Below are 27,353 nucleotides of genomic sequence, written 5' to 3'. Positions count from 1 at the left end.
CTGAGGGCTGCTGTTGCCCAGCCGAAGTCACTTGGGCTAAACTATGGAGCAAGGCCCTGTGTGGCACGGGTTTTACTTCTGCTGTTTTATTTGTCACTTCTGATACATTTTATTTCTGTTACTTCAATTACTGTTTCCAAATTGATATAGTTGTCTACAGTCTTACTGTGCTTAATAAACATCCATTTTTTAAAAATGCTATGGCATACATATAACATTCTTTTTTGAATAAACCTATATTTTATCATGTTCATTAAGCACAGAAACACAATCCCCCCCCTCACACACACACACACACACACACGTAGACATGTGATCAATGTTCTTCTTGGTGCCTGATCCAGGGCTTGAATTTGCCTTAATTCATCCAGCCTTGCCTTATTGAGATAGTCATGAGTTTTCAATACTTTATTATAAAAATATCACAGTAAATGTTAGATACTTGCACATCTATGTTTATGTGCTGATCATTTTAATTTTGTTAGATTCTTACCATTAGGTAAGTTTGACTTAAAGATGTACATGTTTTTGTCTTCATTTAGCTTTTTTTCACTTAGCATTTTGAAAAGTACTGCTTAACGTTTTGCCCTTAACGTGGGTTATTTTTCAATCATAGTACTTTAATGTATATAAGTGATGGGTGGGGTTGCAACAGACGAGAAGGGAAGTGATGGAAGGGCTGGCGCCCGTCAAGATGCATTGTACTCATATCAGTTGACCTGTTGAATAGAAATCACTTTGTACACCTACTTAAAGGTGATCATGAAAACTATTGGCCATTTTTTTTCTGATAGTGAGATCCTGGCATAGGTTCTTTGGCTAGGATCCTTTGTGGCTTCCTTTTTGTGGCTTGGGGGTAAGCATACGCAGTGAAACTGTTCATAGGTGTGTTAACATGCTAAGTCAAGCATGAGTGGAGTGTTGCCAGGCATACATCTTTGTATGTCTCAGCTGTTTCTTTACAGAGACTTTTGCTATACAGAGTTAGGACAGAATTCAAGCTTAATAAATTTCTCCATACTCCATTATCATTGAACTCAATTTTCACCAAGAAACTTGCAGTATCTCATGCAAAATTATGGTAATGAAAGTGATTTTTCTAAAAAGCCTTATTTAGTGTCTAGATTTAAATAACATGTCTAGAGGATAATGTCCCTAGGGATTGAATATATGCCTTCTTTTTCTTGATTGTATTCAGTGATTTGTGCTCAAGGTTTAATTGTGTATCTGAGGGATCCTTACAGGCAAATTAGAATGATACAAATGAACGTGTTTGGCAACATGTTTGTTGGTAATATCATACTACTAGATATCCAAATTGATTATATTGATGCTCTCCTGCCATCCTGTAGGTTGTCATGTGTGGTATTAAGGTGGAACAAGTTGGCTCTGTCAAAGAATTCCACATTGAATTCCACAAGAACACAGGTATCTCCCGTAGAGTCTGTTCTATGGAATGCTTCTTAGCTCAAAAAACGTTAACCCTCGCTAACAATTTCATGCTGTTGAATCTAAGCTCAGCATAAGTGCACGAAAATACACAACTCAATATAGTGCCCCAATGATTTAAATCACATTCTGTTTCTACATATCATTTTGTATGTATTTATGAATATCCATGAAATGTTGTGATTGCTTCATGTCCTGAGTTTAATTGGTGACTGTTTTGTTTTGCTGACCACTGTAGCTTAATGCAATGGCAAACCGTGCTGCAGGGAAAGGCTATGAGAATGAAGACAATTATTCCAATATCAAGTTTCAGTTTATCGGGATAGAGAACATTCATGTCATGAGGAGCAGTCTGCAGAAAATGCTGGAAGGTAAACCATTTCCTTAATGCAGAACATTAAAAAAAAAACACAGTTAAATTGTGATGCCAACACAAAAGCAGATAACCTTCTGATTTCAGAATGTTTTGTTTCATTTTTTTCTGGCATTACATAGATGTGAAAAGTTGGTGAAAATATGTCACAGTGATTCTTTAAACATTTAAGAGCCTTTCTCTTCTTTCATTATCATCATCATGTAGTTTTGCCATTTGGTTGCTCACAGTTACATACTGTCCAGTGGTGCTTACCATCTAAGATAAAAGTGCACAGGGATCATAATGTTAGTGTAACCCATAGTGTAGCTCAGTTCTACATTGAAAGCAATAACACCATGTTCTTGTGTCAGGTTCATAAACTGTAGCTGCAAGTTGGGGAGTGACCTTTATAAAGGAGGGTATTGAAGGTCTTGATCCTTGTTTCAAAACAATAGTAACTACTGCAACTACTGCATGCTTCAGCCCCAGCTCTACCACACAGAGCAGCGGACACTGTAAGACATATTCTCATAGGCAGTTGCTCATTCAGATAGGAAATTTTAAAGATGGCACATGAAATAGAAGAGTTGTTTGAATCACCACAAGCAGATAGTTTGCATCTTAAGCTTAGGGTCCTCTTGAGGAATCTATTGCTACAGTCTACAATTTCTGTCTCCAATAGCAACCGAGAAGAGAAAGAGGAGGATACAGAATCCCATAGGTTTGTGCTGTGCCTGTATATGCTGTGTATAACTTTTGGGAAAAATACGGAGAGATGAGTGAGTGCTAGTGGAGTGGGCTGTCCTGGTGGGAAATGTGGAGTCTGGCTTGAAGAGGGACAGCGAAAGAGCTGACTTCTTTTTCTTGGGATACACATTTGCTTGCAGTACTTACTCCGTTCTCTGTTCAGTCAGAGGAACAGGGTATGTTGAGAATCTAATAATGAGGCTGGAAAAACTCGAGTGTCACAGAAAAGCCTAAATTTCATTCTCTACTGGACTTCTTGGTTTATCTCAGTTATGAAAATTTGAACACATCAGTTAATTTCTTTGCTACTCTCTTACCTGATGTAAAATGAGAGAATTAGATTAATAATTTATGTGAGCCTTTATAGCTATGATATTTGATATCCTGGCTGCAAGCACTTTAAAACCGAACCGTCAAGGCCTGGGGTTATAGCTTATTAGTAAAGCACTCTACTCACATACAAAAGACACTGAATTCGATCGCTAGCACTGGGGAAAAAAGGAGGATTTAAATGTTAGAAGAAATCTATTCCTGCATCTGAAAAAAAAAAAATAAATCACATCCCCAGTTATCTCCATTGTACTTGGATGAATAGTTTTCTGTCTCTTATTCACAGTGACAATACTATGGGCATGACTATTAGAGCTTCCTGAGCTTCTAGAGATTTTCATGACCTGTCTGTCTTTCTTATGAACTGTGCTTCTTGCATGTGGAAAAATTGAGCTAGCTTGGTACTGTTATTGAAAAGGTAGTCTAGCTTTAGTATGAGAAGTATTTACGGTTATAAACATTAGAAAACCTTTACATTGATAAACTTCATTTTGCAATTTCATAAGATGACTTCTGAGAACATGAATTTTCTTTTATGCAGAAAGTTGCTCCTGGGAATGTTTCTAACTTATACATTTGACTTTAGTTGTTAAACTGGCATTTACTTAACCTCTCAACCTTTATCAATATGATCTGATTCACCACGTTTTCTAAGGGACAAGAAAGCTGAACATGTTTTGGAGGGCAGCTCTCTGTTTGACAAGGGATCGTGGTACCTCGGCATAACTTTTCCAGCTGCAAGCAAGGACAGCTTTCTGGATGCCTTTCAGGAGACTTGACCAATGTTTGACTGTCTGTTTTTTCTGAGTAAATTATAAACCACTTGTGGAGGCTCAGCTAATGAGATGATGCAATCGGTGTCTTCGCACCGCTGTCCTTGGCATTGAGATTAGAAGGTCTGTGCTGCTGGCTGGACACCTGGTAGGCCGGAACAGCATGTTTTGCTCATTACTCCTACTAATTTCTCCAGTTCTGCTAACCCACCTGTTACAGACATTATCCAAATAGGTTCTGAATACTAGAAGTAAAGTTATTTGCATTCTGCTTTCAAACAGCTCTTATCTGTGGCGTAGGTTCATATCCTATAAAGATCCTTTCATATAGCTCATTTAATTTACACTTAGATTTGTAAGTATTAAACCAAACTTTTTTTTTCCTGTCAGCCCTGGACCTTGAACTCTGGCCCTGGGTGCTGTCCTTGAGCTTTTCTTTGTGTACAAGGCTTGTGGTGCTGTATCACTTGAATCATAGCTCTACTTCTGGCTTTTTGTGGTTAGTTGGAGATGAGAGTCTCACAGATTCTGTCTGGGATGGCTTCGAACTGTGATCCACACATTTCAACCTCCCGAGAAGCTAGATTATAGGCATGAGCCACCAGTGCCTATCTGAAACCAAACTATTTTTGGGGCAAATATAACAACTAAGGAAATAAAGGGATGCCTTTCAATTATATAGCAATATCATAATGAATTAAGTGTTATAGTAGTTTTCTTTTAGACTATATAGATAGTGCTTTTCCCCTTAACTAATTAAAGAACACCCTGTAATTTTCTTTGCTACTAAGCTGGTTGATTGAAGAGCTCTGGATATGCATTTTTCAAGACTGAGGACATTGTTATAATCAGAAGTGAAGCTATCACCTTTTACCCATCCTTGTTGTTGGGAGAGAATCAGTGGGAGGAAGGTAGAGTTGGGTACATGAGCTATGTCCATATCTCAACTTGATGAGGTCGTGCTGCATGAAGATTCTTCTTTGTGTGGCCCTGCTTGGAACGGTGTGGCAAGACTTCTTTTTCAATCAGCATGCCATCTTTCTCTCCACTTCCAGTTTTGTGTCTTTATTCCACAGGAATCTTAGATGAATACTGCTTGCTGTTTTAATGTGTAGTTGTGTACAGCTGTTTTCATTGACTTATTCATTTAACTAAAAACCAAGCAACTGCTGTCCAATAGGCTTCTTGTTTCCACTTCAGTGAATGTATTTAATGTTCATAGTGACATCCATACTTATATATGAAGAAAATTCCAGAGAGTATACTGTATGTATGTATGTGTGTGTATATATATATATATATATATATATAATTTAAAGAGAAGCAGTAACTTGAAACAATAATCATGTAAGGTATGTTTAGACTTGCCATGTGTTGAAGTTTACTTTCTGATGGTGCTGGAGAGGATGGAACTCGGAGCTTTAATCAAGTACCCTACCATGGGGCTCCATCTCCAGCCCCTTATACTTGCTCTAGTAACTCCATAAATGCAAGTGAAAAATTTCACATTCACCCTTTTTTAAAACTAAAAACAATGTGGTATTTCTGGAATCATTCAATTTTTTTTTTTTAAATTATTACCTTTAAGTGGTTTTACAAGGGAATTTCAATTCAGTGTAACAATTTCTGAGTACAATTCATCTTGTTTTCGATACCAGTTAAGCCTAGAGAGCACATGTTACCACTGCATATTGTGAATTTGTCTTTAGATACAAAGCTAATTGGGAATTCTTCATGGAAACTTGCTCTTTGATTTTCTTTAGGATAATTTTTAGTGTTCAAGAATGTGTGGATGTTGACATTTGCTTATATACATATTCATTTATCAGAAGCTAGTTATACAGACATGAACATACTGATGTACGAATATTGGCTGCTGCGTAAACGCAAGCACTACAACACAGGTGTAACGATTGAGGCTTCATTATATCTCACCATTTTGTATTATATTCTTTCAATAGAAAACATAGGTAAATACAAATGACTTTCATGATATTAATTATATAGAGAATTCACAAAATATCATTGTGACTAGTGTTAGGAATGTTTTGACAAATCTGTGTGTGTGTGTGTGTGTGTGGTACTGGGATTTGAACTCAGAACCTCATGTATGCTAGGCAAATACTCTACCACTTGAGTTCTAGCCATAGCTTTAGGTGTGTGTGTGTGTGTGTGTGTGTGTGTGCGCGCGCTGTTGGGGCTTTAACTCAGGGCCTGGGTGCTATCCCTGAGCTTTTTCATTAAAGGCTACCACTCTGCCACTTTGAGTCACAGTGCAACTTCCAGTTTTTTGGTGGTTAATTGGAGATTAACCACCAATTAACCACCAGCTAGGGCTGGCTTCAAACCAAGATCCTCTGAGTCTCTGAGCAGCTAGGATTAGAGACATGAACCACCAGTGCTCAGTCCTACTTAGTTTTCGGATAAGAATCTCACTAACTTTTTGCCTTGGCTCGACTGAACTCACAATTTCTTCTATACCTGAGATTAAAGGCATAAGCAACTGTGCACAGCTAAGGTCTTCTAGTCTTTTGGTGTGGAGAACCTCACATATAAGTAGGGTAGTAAGGAGAGCATCACTGATCTAAATAGGGGGATATAGTTCCCTGCAGGACACAGTGATTAATTTGTGTCATCAGGTAGATTTTAAGAGAAAGAGGGAGACTACTATCAGACTTCACTAAACATTTCCATTCTGCAGTCTCCTCTGAATGGCTTCATTTGCTAGGATGTACAATGAGTTTTATAGTGTTTATAATTTTGCTAGTTCTTTAGGAATTATCTCATTGATCTTGGCTTCTTGTGTCATTTGGAAAAAATAACTCAAACATGAAACTCAGGCAGGTCATGTATACTTCATCTTTAGGGCTTAGGGTGCATTTGAACTCTTACGGAGTTCAAATGAACCCTTTGCTTTGTGCCCTGTCTGACCTCATGTTAGCAGCACAGGGAAAAAAATGAGACTGGTGTAGGAAAAAGCCAAAGGAGGACTAGATGAGCCTCTTAATAAGTCACTTTCACGTTTCTCATGCTCCAAAATTACGTAGCTTCTTAAAAAATTTTTGTTTTTGAGGATGGTTTCTATATGTGTAGGGACTATAGCTACACTGTTATATAAAACAAATGTCATTAGACCCAGCACTCACCGCCTGGCTAGTAAGTGCAGTTCTCTGTAGGTTGCGGCATATGCCTGTGAGGTCATCAGAAATGAACTTTGCTCAGCAAAAATGGTTTGTAAATATTGGTTTGGGTTTGGCAACAAGAATGAGCAAATCAGTATTCCTGCCTTATCCTGAGTTTATCCAAACAAACCTAACAGTTTTATATTTAAAAGCCTGGACACTAATTGTTTCAGTCTCCAGTGTAACCCCGTCTGCCAGATGCGTTAATCATCTGTGGAGCCGTTTGCCTTGAACATAGCCACTGACCATTAGCCACCCTCCCAGTTGTCACCTTGCCTGAAAACCCAGTGAGGTTAGTTTACCAAGCACACTGGGCAGTTGTAGTGTTCCTGCACACAGAAAGGTTATACAAGCAGCTGTTCTTCATGTGGGAAGAAAGGAGTTGATGTGCTAAGAGCCAGGCAGCCCATCTTGTGAAGTAAGGGAGCTTTGGGGCATTCCCTCTCCAGCACATTTTAGAGCCTGGTCCAGAACCATCCATAGCTTTCTCTTGGCACAATTTTATTTTTTTTGCCAGTCCTGGGACTTGAACTGGGGGACTGGGCTCTGTCTCTGGGCTTCTCTGTGCTCAAGGTTAGTGCTCTACCACTTGAGCCACAGCACTTCTGCTTTTTCTGAGCAATGTATTGGAGCTAAGAGTCTCACTGACTTTCCTGCCCGGTCTGGCTTTGAGCTTTGATCCTCAAACCTCAGCCTCCTGAGTAGCTAGGATTCCAGGTGCTCAGCTGCAACTTTTCAGCTGACCATTTGTGTGCCTTCTTGGGAAGAGATTGTGAAAAGGATCTCGTTCTTGGGCTGAGCTTCAGAGTTTGGATGCCAAGCTATTCCCAGGAACCTTAGACTTAAAAAACAAAAACAATAAAAGTCTACAAGGATGCTAACCAGCCTGAAAGTTTGGCCTGTTTAGTGCGAGGGGGGGGGGGGGGAGAGGGGGGAGAGGAGAGCGCCTGTGGAAGGTTTAAAGGAACCAGTTGAATCCTCCACTTCACAAAGTGGAGTGTGTATATTTTAGGATTAAGTTGTGGACTTCGGATCATGGTAAGAGAGCGAGCGAGTGATAGGGATGCAGGAAGTGCACTGCAATCTGTCAGGCTTCCCGCTGGGCTGTCTCTGGGCAGCATCCATGGGCAGAAGCAAGCCTGCCACCTGGAGGGCTTGTCTGGTATTGCTGGGTAGCTGTTACCAGAGGACAGAACTGTGCTGGGGCAGGGCGGGCAGGGCTTGCTCCTTTGTCGCTATTGGCTGACATTTGGCCTTTACATCCAGATCAGCTATCAGTCAGCATACTATATCTGAGCTCCCCTGAGCTCATCAGAAAACTTGCTGAGGTGTGCTATGGCCACACTGCTGAGAATTGCCTTCTGGATCATCAATTTCTGTATGTCCTTCCTAAAAACATGGGTCCCAGCTCTTTTCTCTCCCCTCCCTTTCCTAATTTCCATTTTCCTACTGTACAAAAGAAAAGCACACCCTTTACCACAGCTTGAGTCTTAGCAAAGCGCATTATCCCAGGAGATGCCATGTGCGAGGGAAGGCAGAGTTTCCCCCTTTGTTTTAGAGGTCCACGTGCAATGCGTTTAGAGACTTCTAACTAAATTTCCTTGAGTAACTCCAAGTGAGAAGTGTGGTTTTGTAATTTTATTTTTTTTCATTTGTAAGTTATTTTTTCTGTTGTTTTTATTAGCATACATTAGTTCTTCAACGGTAAGACTTCATGGTGACATTCTCATTTAGGCCTACAATATGTCCTGATCAAGATCACACCCTTATCACCCTCTACCACCCTCCAACCCCCTTCTAAAATAACTATAACAGGTTTCAGTGTTCATTTTCATACATGCCTATTTTAATGTTACATTTTCTGTTGGCTACATTTCAAAAGTAAAAGGAAATGAGTGGGTTAATTTTAATAACATGGTTTATTTAATATAATATCCAAACCCTGTCATTTTAACAGGCAGTCAGTATAAAAAGCTACTCATGAAGCTGGGCACCACTGGCTCACGCCTGTAATATTATCTACTGAGAAGGCTGAGATTCCATGATTGTGGTTTGGAGCCAGACAAGGAAAAAAAGGCTACAAGATTCCTTCAGTTAAACAAGCCAGACTAGCCAAGCACAAGTGGCTCATACCTGTAATCCTAGCTTCTCAGGAGGCAGAGATCTGAGGAACATGGTTTGAAGCCAGCCTGGAAAGGAAATGTCTGTGAGACATGATCTGTAATTAACTACCAAATAAAGCAGGAAGTGGAGCTGTGGCTCAAGTGGTAGAGTCTTGAGCATATAAGCTTAGAGACAGTGTCTAGGCCCTGAGTTCAAGTTTTAGGACTGGCACCACACACACACCGAAAAAAAAAAAAAAAAGCGCCAAACTTTGAGCTTTCTTACATTGCACTAGAGAAATTCAAGGGCTCTTCAGGTGTTTACCTGTGGTATCATTGCCAGAAAGGTAAATGGATGTTCTGTGCTAGATATCACTATAGTAAGAATGAAACATTCCCATTAATGTTAGGAATTTAAACTTTGGAGGTAAGACTCTCAGTAGGATCAAGTTAAGTTAGATATTTATTTTGACCTAAGTATTTCAGGCAGTTTCTACAACAAAAAAGCATTATTAACAAACTGCCAGTGAAATACCATATCATGATATAAAATGAGAGATTGCTGTAATTTCACTTTTACGACACAATTTATGTTTCAGTGTGTGAGCTAAAGTCTCCCTCCATGAGCGATTTTCTGTGGGGCCTAGAGAACTCTGGCTGGTTGAGGCACATTAAAGCCATCATGGATGCGGGCATCTTCATTGCAAAGGTATGTGATCTCAGAAGAATCTAACACCAGCAAGACAATCTGACTGCCAAAGATCCTTTCCCCAGAGCCCACCTATACTCAGCAGGGCCCCTCTGAGTAGGGAGTTGGCTATACAGCTTTTCTCTGGGCCACAACAATGTTTTAAAAAGGAATATACAAATAAAAATAGAATTTTAGGTGGTGATAAATGCTAGTATGAAATTTCCAGTATGTTTTCTAATGTATGTTTTCTGCCCAAAGTGGTAACCTCAGAGTCATATGTAGTTTTATACTAGAAATTCCTTCTTAGTAAATTTTCTTGTAGGGATTTTACATTTGTTTTCTCTTCCTTCTGTTTTTTCTAGATCTATTACTACTTGACCCTTCCTTATCCCTGTATCTGTAATATCATAGTTTTATAATAAAAAAGTGTTGAGGTTCTCTTTGGAAATGGTAAGGGCCAGTAGCAACCCCAGAAATTCAGTAAGACTGAAATTCAGTAAGACTTAATGTCAAAACTGGAGGGGAAGGAAAAGGGTAGCAGGAGGGAGGCCATGTGCCATGATACATTTGCATAGGAAACAAACTTTCATTTGGTAAATCTTCTACTGGATATAACAGGAGGAAAAGAAAAGCTTCAACTAGCACAAAGCCACCCATTGGCTCTGCTTTAATGAAGGTGTAAATGCTAAATTTAAAACAATGTTAAGTGGTGCTGTGGCTCAAGCGGTAGAGCTCTCACATTGAGCTGAAGAGCTGAGGGACAGCGCCCAAGCCGAGTTCAAGCCCCACGACCAACCAACAAAAAAAAAAAGATAAAGGAATTATTGTTGATTTTAACTTACAATGATATTATAGATGGTTTTTAAAGAGATTTGTTTTTTAAGAGACATATTCTATAATATTTATAAGTGAAAGATTATGATGCTGGGAATTACTTCTAAATAGGCGGGAGGAGGCAGGGAGGAGGGAAAGTTTCTTGGAAGTAGATGGGGGCTCATTGTATTTTCTCATGTGTTGTTTTGTAAATTCTTAAAGTTCTTCCAAATAAGGTTTTAAAAAATGAAGGCTGTTTTGTTTAAGTCTGTAACCACCCCTGCTCCTGACGGTTTTTCCTTCTTATATTCATTCTTTGTATCTTTGCCATTGGGTGTGTTTTAGGCAGTTTCAGAGGAAGGGGCCAGTGTGCTGGTTCACTGTTCTGATGGCTGGGACAGGACTGCTCAGGTGTGCTCTGTGGCCAGCCTGCTTCTAGACCCTCACTACCGAACACTGAAGGGCTTCATGGTGAGTGTGGCTGGCTGGGGGCTTTACCAGGGAGAGAGGTGAGGCTCTGACTGGCATTTAGAAACTTTCTGCTGCATTTTTTTTTTCTTCCTAATCAACATTATTCTTCTCTTAGTAAATCAACAAGATCAACTGGAGAAAAGGTAAAAAAGAGGAAAATATATAGGATATTGAACCCCATTCACAGTGCTACTCCATGCAAGTTTGGGGGTGAACATAAAATATATTTAGTTGTTTAGAAAATAGTGCTTGTTTTGAGATACAGGGGTTTGAAAGCACGGTTTTGCATTCATCTCTTTTTTTCTTTTGTCAGTCGTGGGGCTTGAACTCTGGGCCTGAGCACTGTCCCTGTGCTCTTCAGCTCAAGGCTAGCGCTCTACCACTTGAGCTACAACGCCACTTCCGGTTTTCTGGTGGTCTATTACTGCTGAGCTAGGCCCCCAGCCCTTTTTTGCACTAGTTATGTTTGCATGTGCTTAGACTACCATCCATCTACTTTAGGCTTCTCAACATAGCTGGGATGACATGCGTTTGCCATGATGCCCAGCTTCTTCCATTGAGATGAAGCCTTTTCTGCCCAGGCTGTCCTGGAACCTTGATCTTCCCAATCTTAGCTTCTTACATAGCTGGAAGGGCAGGCACATGCCCCAGGTAATGGTTGAAAAGGGGTCTCATGAACTTCTCTGCCTAGGCTGATATTGTACTGCAGTCCTCCTGAACTCAGCTTCCCAAATAGCTAGGACTGTAGGTGTGAGCCACTAGTGCCTTACTAAATAATGATATACATTATATACATTATATCATTATACCACATAAATATATGTGGTATATATAAATATATAATACCACATAAATATATGTGGTATTAATATATATATATAACTTGCTCAGAAGTATTTCAAACGTAGGTAATATGTGAATATATAACAGAAAACACTTTTCAAAAACAAGTATGTGATTTGACAGTGCTAGAGTAAGAGTTTTCTGCTTGCTAAACAAGTGTTCTACCATTTGAGCCATGTCTCAATCTCAAAAAATGGTAATTTGGAAATAAAATTTTGTATATTTTACATGCAAATAGATCTGGGGAGAAAAACTTCAACTGTTTGTTTCTGTTCCTTTCTTTCTGATGGTCTTGCTGAAATCCTGAGTCCATCCTCTTCCTTTAGGTGTGCACCACAATGTGACCTGGACTTCCCAAGGCCATGGCTGCCTGAAGTGGCAAAGCTGTGGTTACCATGAAGCAGTTTCATCACTGTGTGACTGAAGGAGCTTCCATGGTTTGGTAGAAAGCCCTTCAGTGAATGGTGAATCCTGCTAGGGAAAAATGAGGGCCGAGGAGCCCTACTGAAATATTATTACTGTGGGATTAGCAAGTAATATCAGCTGACACCTGGACAAGAGAAAAGCAGACTTGCTGTCCATAAGTTTCCGTATTATTTGGGGGAGGGGTGCAGGTGGAAAATAGGTGTCCAAGAACTGCCAGTTGCCTCTGACAAGTTCCTGAGACTTGAAGGTCACCCTCCTGCTTCAGTCTGTCCTTTGGAAAGTGAAGGTTCTTAGTTGCACCATTCTGTCCTTCCACATCCCACATGTCCATCCTCATTGTTTACATCTAACCTTGGAATTTGCAGTGTGCGCATGTGTATGTACACACATACACGTGTACACACACACATGTACACACACACATGTACACACACACACACACAACACACACACACACACACACACACACACACACACAGCCTTTAGAGTCAGGACCTACTTCTAGGGAAAGCCAAAGGGCTATTTTAGAGCTTTGGTGGTATTAATGGGCCTGTTGCATATATTTACATATTTTAAAATGCAGATTTTAAATTTATTGGTAATCCTAAATCTAAAGCAGGGCTAAAACCATATTTTTCTAATATATATTATTAAATATATTTATATCCTAGGAATGTTATTTTATAATATAGGAATATATTTAATATATTCCTAAATCCCATGACTTTAGAAAACAATATGTAGTTAAAGGTTAAAAGAAAACATCCCCATTTCTCACTGAAAAGTTGGGGTTTTGCTTTATACAGAGGCAGCATCATATGGTGGTTATGGTATAGGGTTTACAACATCCCCCTAGGTTAGCAAGTGGCATTCACTGCTTTGAGGTATCACGATCTCTAGCAAAATATTCAATCTTCTGCTTCAGTCTCCCTTTCTCTAAAATGGCAAGGATAAGAACACCTGTCCCACATTAAATATATGAAGCAAGATGAACAGTGCCTTGTTATTGAGAAACACACAGTGGGTAGGGATATTATAGTTTCATAATCTATTCTCATTTATTTTCCCATTCATAACCTTCAACTTTGCCTTTCCCTGTACTTCACTGGATAATTTTTTAATGGTTTGCAGCTTATCTAAGGATACAGACTTCTGTTCTCTGGAGGCTTTAGGTTTCACATTCTCATCCATTTGCTTCCTTCTGTGACATTTACATTCTTTCTTGTGTAGGTCCTGATTGAAAAGGACTGGATCTCCTTTGGCCATAAGTTTAATCACAGGTAAAAATCTAAAACTCTGTTGCTTTGAGTGTGACACTCCTTCCTCAGACTACTGTTAGTCCTGGAAGCCTATGCCACCATGCCAGGCTAATAATTCCATTTCAAAAATGAGAAAAGTAAAAGCCCAGTATCAGTGACTCATGCCTGTAATCCTAACCACTCAGGAGGCTGAGATCTAAGGAACATGATTCAAAGCCAGCCCAGGCAGGAAAGTTTGAGACTCCTACCTCAAATTATGCACCAAAAAGTCAAATGTGGAGCTGTGGCTCAAATGGTAGAGTGCTAGCCTTGAGCAAAAAGCTCAGGACAGTGCCTAGGCCCTGAGTTCAAGGCCCAGGAACAGCACAGAAAAAGAGAGGCAGGAGGAGGGGAGGAGGAAGGGGAAGGGGGGGGAGGGAGAGAAGCCCCCAATTAAGATTACATTATTATTCCCAATTTGAGAGTTCTACTATGTACTAGACATTTCACATTTCTAAGATAGAAGACAGCATAGTAAACACAAACATGTAAATGGTTGAAGAGCAGCATAACTGAACTTAAAACTTTCCTTATTCATGTAAAGTCCTTTGAATTTTATCCTTAGCATTAATACTCTTTTGTGCCCAACTCTTCATTACTAAGTTTGTGTTAAAACTGGAATTTAAGATTATTTTTTTACATTTATTCGTCTGAGTTTCTAAGAGTTACCTAGGAATTAGGGTTGATTTTTATTACTTTTGCATTTATAGTTTTCTAATTTTTAAAAAATATTTGACTATAAAAATCCCGAATACTTTGTTTTGTAGATACGGAAATCTAGATGGTGACCCAAAAGAAATCTCTCCAGTAATTGACCAATTCATTGAGTGTGTGTGGCAATTAACGGAACAATTTCCCTGTGCCTTTGAGTTCAATGAGAGGTTTTTAATTCACATTCAGCATCACGTTTATTCTTGCCAATTTGGAAACTTCCTATGTAATAGCCAGAAAGAGAGACAAGAACTCAAGTAAGTGTTTTAGTGTTTAATTTTCATCTAGTTTCTGACCATTGAGAATTTCAGGTAACTTTTCATGATTTGGAAGGATCTTTCCTTTAGTCACATATTTACACTGGCTTATTGAAGCTGTTTTCTTGTTCCTGAAAATATTTTCATAAGTGGCTTAAATGACATCAACATGTCAGAGATATGTATAGGTTCATTTCCCGCCCCCCCCCCCCCCCCCCACAATTTCTGCCAGGTTGAGACTCAGAACACTGTCATTTATTGGAAATATACTATATTTAAAGGAAGTAGTTTTTGCATTAAAAAGGAAAAAACAGACACTGGTGGTTATTTTTGTGTGTGACAGAATTGTAACTCTAAGTGGAAAAGCAAATTTGAAGTTCAGGCCACCAGGATTTTTTGCTGTTACTTGGTTTGAGGTTCTTGCTTTGGAGCCCAGGCTGTCTTCAAATTCACAGTCCTCTTGCCTCAAGGGCTGGGCTTAAAGGTGTGTACTGCCATGCGTGCCCTGCAACTCAAGTCATTGTTAGTTTATTATTCAAGGGTAAAAGTAGAGACAATGTAGACTGAAATTCCAAGTAAGTTGGGTGATTTAGGAAATAAATACAAATGAGAATTTTTTTGAGGTTTTTTTTTTCACAGAATGATCTTGTGGATTGCACAGCATCAGATATAGTTTGAAAACTATCAGTTCAAATAAAATAGGCTTCACTAGTTTAGTACCATCCGTATAAGAATGAAGTATGACTCCTGATAAATGGGGAATGACTTAAAAGAAACAAAGTGCATTCCTTAGTCTCACTGTATTTTCTATACAGTTCATGATTTGTTGAAATAACCAGCTAATTCTACTACATCTACTTACGTTGAATTCTAGTTGAATTTTCTACTTAGTAGCTATGGGGCTATGGGAGAATCATTAATGTCTCCATCCCTTACTTAGTTTCTTTTCCTGAAAATGGATATACTGTGTAAAAATTCAGTGAGGATCACAATGAGAGGAAGCAAATGAAGCACTTAGAAGAGTATCTGGGAATAAGAGTTTAGTAACTATTTGGTAGGGAAGAGCCTAAGAAACTGTAGAGGTTTGTTGTTTTTATGTGTTTTTTTAAAAAATAAATATTCAAAAGAAGTAAACATCTTGTCAACCTGAATACAGTTAGTGAGGAGCTGAAGTTGAGATTACTACAGCATTTTTCTACTGTACCAAAAACCCAACAAAAACTCAATTTCCAACCTACAGAGTAGGATGTTCTATGTTCAGTCAACTACGATTAGTTTCTTTCCAGCTCTAACATTAGACATCTATTCAGATTGATAATTTGCAGGATTATTTTCTTCATAACAGAATTCAAGAAAGAACATATTCCTTATGGTCTCACCTCTGGAAGAACCGAGCTGACTATCTGAATCCTCTATTTCGAACTGATCATGGTCAGACTCAGGAAAGTTTTCATCTCCCTACAGCTCCATGCAACTTTATGTACAAGTATGTAATCAGTTTCTCTTGGGCAAAAAATTAAGACTGTACACAGTGGAATGGGGAGACAAAAGTGGCCACTCCAGGTCCTACTAGGTGTATTCTAGATGTGTGCTATATATTATTCTTATATGGTTAATCCTGTATGATAGGAAAAATGAGTCAGAGGTCATCAAGACAACACAGAGAAAAACAAATGACATTCCTCCCTATTCTCTACCAGCTCCTGGTGTCAATTTTTCCTTTGTAGAATTTATTTCTCAGGATGGTATTGTTCTTAATTATTTTGGTACTGTTATTTCCCTAGACCTCTATAATAGATTAGTCTATAATACAAAAAAAGTTTTCATAGCTCATGAAAAAGGTTTCAGAGGAATTGAGACACACTACAGTTGCAGCCAACTTATTTATAACAGCACATTTTATTGAGGATCAGGCACAGTTCTAGGCACTGGGTAACATTAAGTGCCTGCTACTGAAGAACCTTGCCTTCCTAAATAACTAAGAGTAAGAAGGCCTGAGAATATCCCTATGATGCATTTTTTTCTTTTTTTTTTTTGGTCAGTCATGGGGCTTGAATTCTGGGCTTGAGCGCTGTCCCTCAGCTCTTCAGGTCGAGGCAAGCACTCTACTACTTGAGCCACAGCACCACTTCCGGTTTTCTGGTGGTTTATTGGAGATAAGAATCTCATGGACTTTCCTGCCCCGGCTGGCTCTGAACCGTGATCCTTGTATCTCAGCCTCCTGAATAGCTAGGATTACAGGTGTGAGCCACTGGCGCCCAGTGCCATTTTTTCTTATTTGCATTCAGTATGCTTTACTTACTATATAGGAAAAGAGGGGAAGAATTATTTTGTTCACAAAGGTCAGTTTTTGGTGTTGTGATAAAGTAAAAGGCAAATACTTAAGGTTAAAAGGCTGCTCTATGGAGCTGAAGCAACACACACACACACACACATACGGAGCTGAAAACACACACACTCTCTCTCTCTCTCTCCTTACCCTTTTTACTACTTGGGCCACAGCTGTACTTCTGGCTTTTTGGTGGTTAGAGATAAGTGTCTCACAAACTTTCTTGCCTGGGATGGCTTAAACCATAATCCCCAGATCTCAGCCTCCTGAGTGGTTAGGATTAGAGGCATGAGCCAGCAGTGCCAGCTTCATACGCCTTCTAATTCAATATTATCTATACAGATAGTCTTCAAGAATTTATCCTTCCCTAAAAGTAGTTATAGACTTCCCCAAAAGAATGTATCTACTTGACATTACTATCTTAAGAAATGGGTTTTTCAAGCCTCTAATATTCATTTGACTATTCTTGAGAAGGTAACTATATATATCTACCTTCCTCCCCAGGTTTTGGAGTGGAATGTATAACCGCTTTGAAAAGGGGATGCAGCCCCGACAGTCTGTCACAGACTACCTCATGGCAGTAAAGGAGGAATCACAACAGCTGGAGGAAGAACTAGAGGCCCTAGAAGAAGTAAGACCCTCTTGAAATTGTTAATCTATTATCCAAGCTCAGTTCTTAAACAGTGCTCTATGAAAGCTTCTTGAGACCTGGCATATAAAATATGGAACATCTATTTCTTTTTAGCCAATGGATAGCCTCAACAGTCTCAGCCAGGTGAACACCAGATAACCAAAGCCCAAATGTAGGTCATTTCAGACATTTGGCCCTGTTTGTGATACATGCCATAGTTTGTTGTACTAATTGGCTAGTGGTCAGGGTTACTATTATTGGGGAGTACTAGAATGCATGAAAAAGTGACAAAGTAAAATTAACTTTTACATGTAGTAAACATCCATTCCTCCACTTTTAAAAATTGTGTAATATTCTATTCTATTTATATGTGGTAACAGTTGAGGTTGACTAATCCATAAAGTCCAGGTTTGAACCTACATCTGCTTCTTCCTGTGTCCTTAACATTATACATAGATAACCATAAATCTTAAATATCAATATTTGCCTAAAATTATTACTTCTTTTTTAGAGACTGGAAAAGATTCAAAAAGTCCAGTTGAATGGCACTAAAGTAAAGAGTAATAAGCAAAGTGAGCCCAGCAAATACTCAGGGTTTTCTACCTCAGATAACAGCTTGGCCAACACACCTCAGGACTACAGTGGCAACATGAAATCATTTCCATCCAGGAGCCCTTCACAGGGGGATGAAGATTCAGCTCTCATTCTAACTCAAGACAATTTGAAAAGCTCAGATCCCGATCTGTCAGTGAACAGTGATCAGGAATCCGGGGTGGAGGATTTGAGCTGTCGGTCTCCAAGTGGTGGTGAGCGTGCACCAAGTGAAGATAGCGGTAAGGACCGGGACTCTGATGAAGCTGTCTTTCTCACTGCCTGAAGTTTCTTTTGGGAGTTCCAAAGTAAAGGACATATAGAAACACTACCCAAAATAAGGGAACAGTGATGTTGAAATTAAAAATAACTCAAGAAATGATTTGTGTCATCAGGAATTACAAAATGCAGCTATGAAAATGGAGGAAAAAAATCCAACTCATAATTTCTTTAGATGTTGGGCAACAAAAGTACCCATTTCTTTTCATCAAATATAAGGAAAATTGCTCACTGTTTTGAAGCTCTTTCTAGACTGCAAAAATTGTAATCACTACACACCCATTACATCTGTCATCACTTAAAGTTATCAATAGAAAGCTTCCTTGCCATGGGATGCATCTACTCAGAAAACCCGTCCCCTTTCCCTCCAACGCTATGGGTTAGAATCTTTCCTCCTGTTTCATGTCCACATGCAATTTGTGTTTCCTAAAATATTTGAATTTACTTTTCCTATTGACCTTTTTACCAGTATTTCTAAAGATTAGGTATACTGTTGAGAAAATATACTTTTTGGTTACTATATTCCTAACAAGCTTTGAATGTCTTAAAGCTTATCTTTCAGGTACAATAATCACTTTTCACTTTTCCTTAGATAATATTATTTTCAATTGTTACTGTTTTGTTGCCTTTCCCTGGCATGTTTTTCCTCATTGCTTAAAAAATAAAATTTACAACTCATTTTTTCTGTGAAATGGGTTTAATATCTAATAAAGTATAGAAGCAACATGCATTTTCTGGGTCTTCCATGTGGCAATTTGGATCATATTAATGTTCTTAACCTTTTACTGCTGTTACAGAGGCTACATCACAAAGACCATATGAGCCAACTACCAGCCTGATCCCAAAGTACAACATTGTTCAGTCAGTGGGGTAAACATCGCCAAGGGAAAATCCCAGTTAGGAACTAGAGAATCTGGTTGTCCTGAGTATTTAGCAATGTAAGTTATGGCATCTGTCATTTTAGAAATTATGTAATTGGTTAATGTTTTGGTTAACATTAATACCAATTTATGACTGCTGACTGCTGAATGTCAGTTCTGAGTGTTTTTGCTTTGTTAAAATGCACATTTTAACAATCATTTGCTGTCTTAAACTTTTAAAAAACAGAACTTGATTAAGTGACCTAAAGTTTTCATGTGCAAAATGTGGAGAAATGTTGCTATGTTTGTAGAGAGAAACTGTATTCATGCTTTATGGTTTTACAGAGAATTGTAGAATATAAAGGAATTTAATTTGTATAATTTATATCAGTATTTTAAATATGTGAAAAACTATAGAAGAATGTATTAAATTTTGCTGAAACAGGACCAAGATAAAAAGAAAGGGCAAGAAAGTCATAATGCTGAATTATTTAGTATGAAAGATTTCGAGTGTAGTAATATGTATGAATGAAACTATAGTATAATTGTAATTGTGTTGTTCATCCTATTTAAGAATTTTATTATATGAAAAATCTGTAATATAGAAGCGCTATTATAAAAAACAAAGCAAGTGTACTTCTTTTAAACTATAAAATTTGAGCATTTTCTGTTGAAAAGTTCCCCAATTAAGTACAAGGAATGTTTTTATTATTTTCTGTGTAGTATATTGTATGTAAGAGGGAATACATGGCTAATAAATAATTAGGAAATCGTAGCAACGGCTTTTACATTTTGTAACTTCACTCATGTCATGCCACAGCTTGTAGCTATTCACTCTTAGAAACGGTGTTGTACTTTTTCTCCCAGTGGGCAGTGTGAGCCTATTAAAAAACATTAATACTTTAAAAATGGGCCAGGTGCTCACTGGCTGCATGCTTGTCATCCTATGTAGGAAGCAGAAATAGGATCACGGTCCAGGTAGGCCTGGAAAGGAAGTACAGGACCCTATCCCCAAATTAGCTAAAGTCAAAGAGCTGGAAGTGTGGCTCAAAGTGTTAACGTGCCTGCCTACCAAGCCCAAGACCCAGAGGCCCAGAGTTTAACATTCAGTATTTACTTAAAACAACAACATATATATGCATATATACATACACATACACATATGTATATGTATGTACATATATATGTATATATAATATAAATACACATACCACATAGGACTATACATTATTTAGAAAACTAAATAGTATATTTAATGTGTACAATTTTAATTTTTTTTTTTTTTTTGCTTATGTGGTGCTGAGGAATCGAACCCAGGGCCTCATGCATGCAAGGCAAGTGCTCTACCACTTAGCCACCTTCCCAGCCCATACAATTTTAATTTTTAATGTGATACCAAGCCACATAAATGCTTTTGTTCATTCCACCTACTTTCTAGAATTTAACATTGAAATGTGTGTAAAAGATAACATTTATTGCTCCTTATAGTGCTTTCATAGAACTTTGGAAGAGTACTGTCAATCCAACAAGACTAATGTTTACAACACTACGTTTTCATTTAAATGAAAATTCACTTGGGAAGTGTTCTGATATCTAGAGAATAGGAAATAAACTAACAGGCTGACTCAAGGCACATTGGTAACTAGTAATATTTACAGCTCAAGTACTTATCATTTAGTGATAAGGTAAACTGCATGTAAAATAGATAAGAATTTTGATCATGATTGAGTAAATTCAATTAAAACTAAATTTTTAAATCATAAAGGATAGGAAAAGAGGGGAAACCCTGAAATAAATTTATTCTTTCAGAGTATATGATTAATTTCTATATATCAAGCTAACTTTTTAGTACAAATTGCGATCAAACCTACTTTTCAATCAACCTGTATTCCAATATTAATTTTTTGATGTTTATTCCTAGAAATGGCTTGATTTGGAACTTTCTTCTATTTTAAATCTTTTTCCATGGCAAATTTCTACCCTGGATATCTTAATAACCTAAGCTTTCCTCTGTGCTTCCAATTTCCATCCAATCTTCTATTATATATTAAGTAAAATCAGAGTGTTTATTTTGGAATGCATGTCTATAGATAATTGTTACAAAGTATACCTATGAATTACAATAGCCACCACTTAATTTCTACTGGAGCTCCAATAACTGAAATGAAATCGTAAATGACATAAGTAATCTATATCTGAACTAATTTTTAATTTGTTACATGCAGGTAATTGTGACCAGACTCCTCCAGTTAACCAGCAAAAAGTCCAGAAGTGCAAGTGTGGCTCAAGTGGTAGAGTGCCAGGCTTGAGTGAAAAAGCTTAGGGAGTACACAGGCCAAATTCAAACCCCAGTATCAGCACAAACATTTTTTAAAGTTATTTTCTATATCCAATACTGTATTTTTTTAGTCCATGTGAATACTTGCTTCCCACAAACAACTACTAGTAAGTCTTTTTCAATCCTAAGAAAGTAATTTTGATTTTTTTCAAAATGATTGCCATAACACAAACAGAACAGAAGCATGAAGATGAGGAGGTCTGCCACTGTATGCTAGGACTGGAAGGACAATCAAAATGGGATGAGATTTACATATAGACTTGTTCAAGACTTCTCCTTTATGAACTTTTAGGTTAGACATACCCACCATACATGTATTTATTCTGACATGGCATAAAAACAAATGCTGACCACGAACTGAAAATTAAATTCATTTAGAAATAAGTATTGTCTAACAAATACTTACTAATAGCTATATAGCTAACATATATATTTACTTGTTGCTATATGCTATGTAACATTACTACATAGGTAACAGACATTAGAAGAAGTCATGGACATATTTTGTCTAGAGTTAGTGTTTATTAACAAAAAAATTGTTTTTGACATAGGAATTTAGAAAGCATATCCTTATCTAACCATAACCCATCAGATACATACTCCTTAAAATAGCATCAACAGTTGGTGTTAGACTGGTATAAGTCAAAGACAGGTTTTTTAACTAAGTAAAATATTTACTTGTATTGCTTCTTAAATGCATCTCTAGTTTTAAAAACAATATAAAACATAAAGAGAAGCTGGTTTATTTTTTTTTTTATTTATTATAGGTATATTAAAAGGTACTTTGAGATGGCACATTGGCACGTTTGATATTTTCTGATATTATGAATATTTAAAAACAAATTGCCTTTGAAAGTTTTATCCAAAAAGAAGGAAAAAGGGAGGATGTGGGTGTCTTTCTGTAGCTCAAAGTACTTAAAAAAAAAAAAACTACTGAGAGGAAAAAAATCTAAATAAGATATCATTCTTGATAAAGAAATGAGGCAGTTTCAAATTAAAACTACAAGTTTAAGTAGTTTTTATAAAATATTAAAACTAAAATTACATGCATAAGGTATTTAATTATAAGAATAGCAGTGAAATTTAAATAGGACAGGATTTATCAATGATAAATAGGCATTTTTAGTGCAAATACTGCAGAAAAATTTTCAAAGCAAAGATCATAATCATTCTAATCTATATAAAATCAATCTCAGTTCTTTAAACAATGTAGAGTACATCTGAATTCAGCCATTGCAATGAAATGCCAACTTACAAATCTTAAATCTAAAATAATGTACTTAGTTTTATGTCCCATTTCTCTCTTGGCAGTCCATGTTTTCAGGAAAATCTGGAAAGAAAAAAATTCAGACAATATATTTTCATTTCTTTCCATTATCTTCCAGTTAAAACTTACTATAACATGAGGGTCCATAGATATTAAGGAATGGATAGTATTCCTATGAATAAACAATTACTTGTTTCTACTTTTCAGTTATGGAGACTATAGGCTTAAGTTTGGAAAATAATATATAAAACAGTTTACAGTTCAAGTAATGCTAATATGGGCTCAAGTTTCAGTAAGACATGCCTATCACTTCCTTTCCTGGAGTCCGATACCCTCTTCAGGGAATTTCCCATGTTCCTTCTTCAAGCTCACTCCCTCTTTTTCAGTCCAGTTGACTGGGCAGAGGATCAAGCGACACCTATCTCCAGGCCAAGGTGATTCAGCAAAGATGGAATCTCATCCACCTCTTTCCCAATAATTTTTATTAGAACACCAGGATAGCTGGTCAATCTTAACTCTGTGCTTGAACTGTCTGATTGTTATTGGACTCTGAGCAGAAATAGTTGCAACGTGATTCACATAGAAAAAAAAAAAACAACTGGGGATATAGCTCAATGATACAGTGCATGCATACTATGTAGAAGGCCTTAGAATTGAGCACAGCCTGAAAAAGAAAAAAAAAAAAAAAAGAATAGCCAATTCAGAATAAAAAAGCACCAGTCTCAAAGTGAGAGATGTTTTAGCTATGCATTGGTTTCTCGTGTTCCACTTTTGGGCAACTGAGCTGTACTTCTTTTATTTTGACACAGTGATATATCCTGCATTATTCACTCAAAGAGTTTTTTACATGTTGGGTAAGGTTTGTTCTTGTAACCAAAACCATTACTAAAGGAAAGGAAGAGGAAAAATAGGGTCTGAGTAGGTAAAAAGCATAATAGATATGGTGGTAGAAGAAACAACAGAAGGGCTGGGAAGGTGGCTCAGTGGTAGAGCGCTTGCCTTGCATACATGAGGGCCCTGGGTTCGATTCCTCAGCACCATATAAGCAAAAGGAAAAAAGCCGAAAGTGGCACTATGGCTCAAGTGGTAGAGCGCTAGCCTTGAGCTGAAGAGCTGAGGGACAGTGCCCAGGCCTAGAGTTCAGGCCCCACGACCGGACCCCTCCCCCCCATCCCCCCAAAAAAGAAACAACAGAACACTAAAGTGGAAAATTAAAATAGATAATCTGTTGATCTCCATCATCACAATGAAAAAATAAAATGAATAAAATAGGTGATTAGAAATATGCCTCAGATTATAAAAATGTTAACGAGACATCACTGCCATCATTACTGAAGATTCTTGGTTTCTGAAGCCAAGAATTTTATAACACAAGTAGTACTTTATGAAGATCATTCTGGCAGTACCTCGTAGAAAGGAAAATCCTATCATCAGAGAGAGCAGCCAGAAAATTTTCAGGGTAGGACTGGTGTGGAGGGAAAATGAGATGGACTGAAGGGTCATTTTACAGGGAAAAAAAGACAAGATGATTGAGTATTCTGTCAACCAAATGTGGCATACTGTGCATACCAGCTGAGAGACAGAAACCTAAGGATCTATCACTTGTTAAAGAAACATTGCATCTAGAGAAAATATACAAAAAGATTTCGAGTCAGGTGCCAGTAGCTCACGCCTGTAATCCTACTCAGTAGGCTGGATTCTGAGGAGCGCGGTTCGAAGCCAGCCAGGCAGGAAAGTCCTTGAGACTATCATCTCCAATAAACCACCAGAAAACTACAAGTGGCATCATGGCTCAAGTAGTAGAGTGTTTGCAATGAGCTGCAAGGACAGCGCCAATGCCCAGAGTTCAAGCTCCACGACTGACAAAAAAAATAAAGATTCCTAGTGGTTCTATGCTTAATTGTATATTTAACATATAATACAAAACATTGCATTCTATATAGCACAACTGCTATAATAATATAATAGTTAATTATATGATTATATAATATGTAACATATTACATAACAGTTATGTAATTATATAATATATGTATAATTATATAATATATAATTATATAATGTAGTTATGCTTAAAATAGTTTGAATAGATACTGTTAAGAACAGTTCTGGAGGGGCTGGGAAGGTGGCTCATTGGTAGAGCGCTTGCCTTGCATGCATGAGGCCCTGGGTTCCATTCCTCAGCACCACACAAGCAAAAAGAAAAAAGCCGGAAGTGGCGCTATGGCTCAAGTGGTAGAGCACTAGCCTTGACCTGAAGAGCTAAGGGACAGCACCCAGGCCCAGAGTTCAGGCCCCACAACCGGACCCCCCCCCCCCCCCAAAAAAAAGAACAATTCTGGAGCCGGGTGCCAGTGGCCTGTCATCTTAGCTACTCAGGAGACTGAGATCTGAGGATCATGGTTCAAAGCCAGCCTGGACAGGAAAATCTGTAAGGCTCTTATCTCCAATTAACCACCAGAAAAAGTGGAAGTGATGCTGTGGCTCAAGTAGTAGAGTGCTCACCCTGAGCTGAAGAGCTGAGGGATAGCACTCAGGACCAGAGTTCAAGCCTCAAGACTGACCAAAAATAAAAACAAAAAACAAAAAACAACACCAATTCTGGCAAAGAATACTTATATAACACTCTTGTGACTCAAACAATTTACCTATAATGGAGCATGAAATTGGCTGTGCATTGCTATCACTTGTTGAAGTTTCTCTTCCTTGGCTCTTCTACAGTGGCAAATCTAGAAATAAATTATTTAAATTATCAGTCATTTCTCTAAAAATATGTCTAGTACTTCTACATTATTATAGAATTTTAAGCAAGAATCTTTTATTTAACCTACTGACAAAGGCTTCAAGTTTTGAATTTAATAATCCAGAAAAACATTAAATTTTGTTTGCAAACTTCCAAAATACAAAATTCTGATCCTTTATTCTCTAACTATTCAATCTCAAATAGCTGTATTTTAAAAATATGAAAATAAATTCTACTCCTTTAACCATGGAAGAGTAATACCTTCAATCAAGGTATAGTTAGTTACATAGCAATGTAGAATAGAATAACGGACCAGAAACCGAAGCCATACTACTAGTATAACAAGACACAAATCATGAACATCTGTGAACTTCAATTTTCTCATGAAAAAGAGATAATAAAATCTGTCCCATATGTGTATTTATGCATGTGTGTATCACTTTGGTTTTTATAAAGATTACTAACTACAGATTATTTTTAAAATGTGATGTTACAGAGCAATTATGGTATTCATGGCTCTAGTACAGATGTTAGACTTTTTGTTTTTCAATTTAGTGCAATAGAAACAGCAGAATTTGTGCAGAATGTTCTTAATAATATGTTAGATGGTACTGGGGTTTGAACTCAGGGATTCACACTTGCTAGATAAGTCCCCTACCACTTAAGCCAAATCCCTAGCCCTCAATAATATTTTTCAAATCTCCATAATTAATAAAACAGGTTGCTATTCAGGAATATTACAACTATGAAGACTACAGCTTAACTATACAGAATGAAACATATTCTATTATTTCTGAAACAGAACTCTTACTTGATTTACTTGCTTGTGTACTCATAACAAGCAGGTTTAAAGTGAGAGGATGTTAGGTTGCTATCCTTCCCAATAGAAGCTCTTCAGATTCCTCTTACAGCACTCAAAATTCAAGTTCAGTAATATGCTAAAGCTTTTTACTCATAAATATATGTAATTTGACATTATGCTGTCACTCATCCTCAACTGAATATTACATACTGTTCTTTTTTCCATGAAGCTACTGAGAAAATCATCTATTTCAGTTTTTCCCTCCAAGAAATCTTCAGCAATGTTATCAGATTCTTCCTCAGCTTCATGTGCAGCGACTTTCAATCTTGCCTGTAGGGCACTTGCACTACAACTCTGAAAAAAAAAAATCAACAACCCAATAACCAGGCATGATGTTAGATTATAATACTCAGAAAAACTACTCCAAGGGGGTGGGGAAATGGGTTCAAATTATTGAGAGGGCAATTCACTGTATGCCTTATATAGACTCTGAGAAAATCTCCTAAAGGGTCAGACAACAAACACAAGAGAAACCAATTCACTGTTTGTATACAATAAAATGAAAAGCTATACAATTATTCTCTGACAGATTCTGGAAGAAATAAGCACCTCGGGCAAACGTGTTGAACAGGGAAAGAATGATGCTAGAAGGACTGGATATCCACATGCAAAGAAGTAAAACTGGACCCTTACCTTACTTCATATAAAAATGAATGTAAGAACTAAACCAATTTTTAAATATCTGTCCTATAGCATGTGGGATGGTAAGTCACTGAGATATTACACCCACAGGAATGCATAGTAATGTACCACTTTCAACTTCATTAAAACTGGTTATCTGTCTAAAAATCGATCATACAGTAAAGTTTCTTAATTCATGTCATATGGTTCACTTTTCAGTATTTTATAATTTTACTGCTATTGTGAAGGTTTTTCCCTACTTACTTTTGCAGTAGTAATTGCTTGACTATGGGAAAAATTTTCTCATTTCTCTAGGATTTTTAAATTATTTTTTGGTAAATTAGTGAACCACTGCTTCTGTTCCTTTGTAGTTTTCTTTTTTTTC

At 37.5% G+C, this 27,353-nt stretch overlaps 2 protein-coding genes across 3 annotated transcripts in view; one reads left to right on the top strand and one right to left on the bottom strand.

Moving 5' to 3' along the window:
* The window catches only part of Mtmr7 (myotubularin related protein 7), a 74,826-nt gene extending 54,913 nt beyond the window's left edge, over positions 1 to 19,913 (top strand). The window contains exons 7-15 of one of the 2 annotated variants that reach the window (XM_042702125.1): positions 1,688 to 1,820; positions 9,538 to 9,647; positions 10,788 to 10,913; positions 13,413 to 13,462; positions 14,248 to 14,448; positions 15,794 to 15,934; positions 17,282 to 17,408; positions 17,920 to 18,241; positions 19,076 to 19,913. In XM_042702125.1, the coding sequence (XP_042558059.1) occupies positions 1,688 to 1,820; positions 9,538 to 9,647; positions 10,788 to 10,913; positions 13,413 to 13,462; positions 14,248 to 14,448; positions 15,794 to 15,934; positions 17,282 to 17,408; positions 17,920 to 18,241; positions 19,076 to 19,152 (1,287 nt within the window). In that variant the 3' untranslated portion in view covers positions 19,153 to 19,913. Of the gene's footprint in view, positions 1 to 1,687; positions 1,821 to 9,537; positions 9,648 to 10,787; positions 10,914 to 13,412; positions 13,463 to 14,247; positions 14,449 to 15,793; positions 15,935 to 17,281; positions 17,409 to 17,919 lie in introns of both variants that reach the window. The other variant, XM_042702127.1, reaches the window with a different exon arrangement.
* Positions 19,914 to 21,978: 2,065 nt separating this feature from the next.
* Positions 21,979 to 27,353, bottom strand: part of Vps37a (VPS37A subunit of ESCRT-I) — a 28,712-nt gene continuing 23,337 nt past the window's right edge. Inside the window, exons 10-12 of the mRNA XM_042702099.1 lie at positions 26,498 to 26,641; positions 25,391 to 25,471; positions 21,979 to 22,806 (exon numbers count right to left, since the gene is read on the bottom strand). Of these exons, the coding sequence (XP_042558033.1) occupies positions 25,391 to 25,471; positions 26,498 to 26,641 (225 nt within the window). The 3' untranslated portion in view covers positions 21,979 to 22,806. The remainder of the gene's footprint in view (positions 22,807 to 25,390; positions 25,472 to 26,497; positions 26,642 to 27,353) is intronic.

Source organism: Dipodomys spectabilis, unplaced genomic scaffold (genome assembly GCF_019054845.1).
Source record: "Dipodomys spectabilis isolate Male_0828 unplaced genomic scaffold, ASM1905484v1 ptg000009l, whole genome shotgun sequence".
NCBI classification, from domain to species: Eukaryota; Metazoa; Chordata; class Mammalia; order Rodentia; family Heteromyidae; genus Dipodomys; species Dipodomys spectabilis.
This window is presented reverse-complemented; position numbering and strand designations above follow the sequence as displayed.